The sequence below is a fragment of the Seriola lalandi genome, unplaced genomic scaffold (genome assembly GCF_002814215.2).
Source record: "Seriola lalandi dorsalis isolate HSWRI2012SDOR001 ecotype SW California unplaced genomic scaffold, Sedor1 jcf7180002054883, whole genome shotgun sequence".
Classification (NCBI taxonomy): domain Eukaryota; kingdom Metazoa; phylum Chordata; class Actinopteri; order Carangiformes; family Carangidae; genus Seriola; species Seriola lalandi.
In genome coordinates, this window is record NW_019525658.1 from 1231365 (window position 1) to 1234652 (window position 3288).

General features: G+C 41.8%; 1 protein-coding gene across 1 annotated transcript in view; it reads left to right on the plus strand.

Moving 5' to 3' along the window:
- The window catches only part of cacna1ba (calcium channel, voltage-dependent, N type, alpha 1B subunit, a), a gene marked incomplete at its 5' end in the record, with an annotated part of 79257 nt that overhangs the window by 43336 nt on the left and 32633 nt on the right, over positions 1 to 3288 (plus strand). The window contains 3 exons of the mRNA XM_087171636.1: positions 1002 to 1162; positions 1302 to 1439; positions 2641 to 2842. Of these exons, the coding sequence (XP_087027762.1) occupies positions 1002 to 1162; positions 1302 to 1439; positions 2641 to 2842 (501 nt within the window). The remainder of the gene's footprint in view (positions 1 to 1001; positions 1163 to 1301; positions 1440 to 2640; positions 2843 to 3288) is intronic.

Sequence of the window (3288 nt, forward strand, 5' to 3'; positions counted from 1 at the left end):
ACATGCATAACATTCATGTATATAAAGTGTAAACCAGACCATGAAAACATCATGTAAATCAAATGGTGATTGTAACTCAAGGTTTACTTCCTGTTTTCAGTAGTACACAAATGTCTTCAGTGTGGGACTGTCATCAAACACCTGAAGTTTGAGGCGGATCGGACAAAGTGTATCATAGTTATAGAAACTTCCTCTTTCATAGCGAAACATAAAACATTGCCATGCCACCAGAGTCACACCATTTGACGAAAATTTACAATTTTTTCACAATGAAGTCAGAAGTATTTTCTGACCAAGTGGTCAACATGGTGAGCTCTTATCAAACATATAAAGTTTGGGCCTGTTTTTCCATTGGGTGCTGGAGTTATAGCAACTTTCTGTTTCATGGCGAATCATCAGAATTCGCCGCACTGTCACAGGTAGGCCATTCAATGAAAACTCAAAAGCTTCGAAATTTAACATTGCAAAGGTCTTAAGATGAGAATGACCAATTTTTTGATGATGATCTGATGAATTAGGAGGGGTTCGTTAAAATATGATGTCCTTAAATTGCAATAACAGCACCAAATTGCAGATTAAATTCAAAATGGCTGACTTTCTGTTGGGTTTAGGCTATCGGTGCAAGAGGCCTTTATCATGTTACATGTGCCTACCGATTTGTGTACGTGCAGGTAAAACTCTGGGGATGCAAGGGCCTCTTTGAAATTTTGTAGGTGGCTCTATGGAGCCATTTGCCCCAAACATTTGCAAGACCCATGAAAGGCACGTTTTCACCAGGCCTGACGTGTGTGCGAAGTTTGATGATTTTTCAAGCATGTTTAGGCTCAAAAAAGCAATTCATTTTTATTGAGTAGAAATAAACAATACAATTTAACTAGGGTCCTCGCAAAGAAGACAGCAGCATCCTGGGAGAGTAAATAGATAACAGCTTTCAACCATGTAAAGACATCATTTTCCTTTTCACCCTCACATGACTTGTGTGTTTGTGTTTTTGTCCTCAGGCAGTGTTTGACTGTGTGGTCAACTCTCTGAAGAACGTGCTGAACATCCTCATCGTTTACATGCTCTTCATGTTCATCTTTGCCGTCATCGCAGTTCAGCTCTTCAAAGGAAAATTCTTCTACTGCACAGATGAGTCCAAGGGCCTGGAGAAAGACTGCAAGTTGGTCTAAAACCCCTGACTTCCTCTTTTCCTATTTTAACAACTTTCTAACTGTAACAGTTGGTGTGGTCAAAACCAGACCCTGTACCTGTACCTGCCTGTCCCCACTCAGCTTTATTTATGCCTTCATGTCTTCCAGAGGACAGTTCTTGGACTACGACAAAGATGAGGTAGCTGCCATGCCCAGAGAGTGGAAAAAATATGAGTTCCATTATGACAATGTGCTGTGGGCATTCTTGACCCTCTTCACTGTCTCCACTGGAGAGGGCTGGCCAACGTAAGTGCAGCTGACTTGACTCCCATATACTGTACCTATCTGTCAAGGATTTAACACGTGAAAAAACAGGATTCATAAATATAACTTCAATGGTTCCTGTGGGAAAATTCGTCATTGGAAATGCAAGAATATTAATAGAATACATGAACAAAAACTTCATCTAAATATGATTCATAACTGTGTGACCGCCTGACAAATGTAAAATATTAAACAAACATACAACATTAACAATCTGTACAGAGAGGAATCATAAAAAATATTAAATGTACCTCTATATGTAACGGACAGGTGTTTACTGTCATTTTGCTTCAAGCTCAAATTGAAACGTCATATCACTGAACTTTAACCTCTGCAGACCCACGCAGCGATCAGGATCAGAGGATCAGATTCAAAATACATCAGGCTGAATTTTGGAAAATGTGTTTTCGAATTTTGGACAGGACACCTGGAATATCTCCATTTGATGGAATGATGTAGCCGTAAAAAACATATCTCACTTAGCGTAGACATCATATATGGGCAGGGTCGGATCCAGTGTTTGACACACTAGAGAAAATAAAGATGACTTGGACCCTTCTCTGTCTCTCAAAAAAGATACTAAATTGCTGGAGATTCCCTGTTCAGGAGGAAAGCTGTGGTGTGAACATCAATGTAACAGTGATGAGTCAGGCACACACTCGAATAGTGTGCCAAGCCAAATGAAAGAGCAGTGATACATCACCCTTCCCATTATGTTTTTCATCAGATAACCAAAACATTGCCTTGAGTATCACTATCTTTAGGCTACAGATACAGATACATATTCTGTTGATGGCAGCACACAGTGGAAGGGGGGAACTGTTTTGTTCAGTTTCCATGCTTTTCAGATGTGTGCAGAAAGTGCCGGGAGATAGTTGCTTCATGAAGCAGTATTTTTTTGGGCCACATGAAAAAAGAATGAGCTGAAGGAGAGAACAGTGTTGGCAGCATTTCATGAGAGGAACACACTGAACTCTTACCTTTCAGTTATCAGACGGTCTCTGGATGGTTACTTGACCTTCTCATTGAAGACCTGCTGGTGTCATTGCAATTCTGTTCATGATTCTGTTGCTGAACAATGGTTTATACAATCCAAACTGTAGCTTCTTCTCAAAGTCAGATGGTAGCTCTGTCTGTGGCACTGAGAGTTCAGACTTCATGTTGTGCTTTACTCTCCCTGCAGTGTACTGAAGCACTCTGTGGACGCCACCTTTGAAGACCAGGGTCCCAATCCAGGCTACCGGATAGAAATGTCCATCTTCTATGTGGTCTACTTTGTGGTCTTCCCTTTCTTCTTTGTCAATATCTTCGTCGCTCTGATCATCATTACCTTCCAGGAGCAGGGAGACAAGGCCCTGTCTGAGTGCAGCCTGGAGAAGAACGAGGTAAAGCAGAGACACACAAACACACAGAAGAGTGAGAAGCTCATTTCTGTCACAGCAAACTGTTTGAATTATTCTCCACCCACATGTATCTCCTTTCATGTTAGCCACTGAATACATATTTTTGGCAGGACCGCAACAGTGGGGCCAGCCCTATCATCTCAATTGTCACTACTGACTGACTGACTGACTGACTGATTGACTGATTTTTCCACCACTGGTTAGTGGAGTGCTGAGCCGCTCTGGTTTCCTGCCTGCTCGGGAACTGCAGGGAAGAGGAGGAGCACTTCCAATACACTGAACCTCGCCTCCATTACAGCAAATAAACTACTTTGATTCCATGTATCATTATTACTGAAGGAGGCAGAGGAATAACACAACGAGCAGAGAGAGCAGGAGAGAGAGAGGGAGAGAGAGACACCCTCGGTAACGAGGCTTCATACTAACGA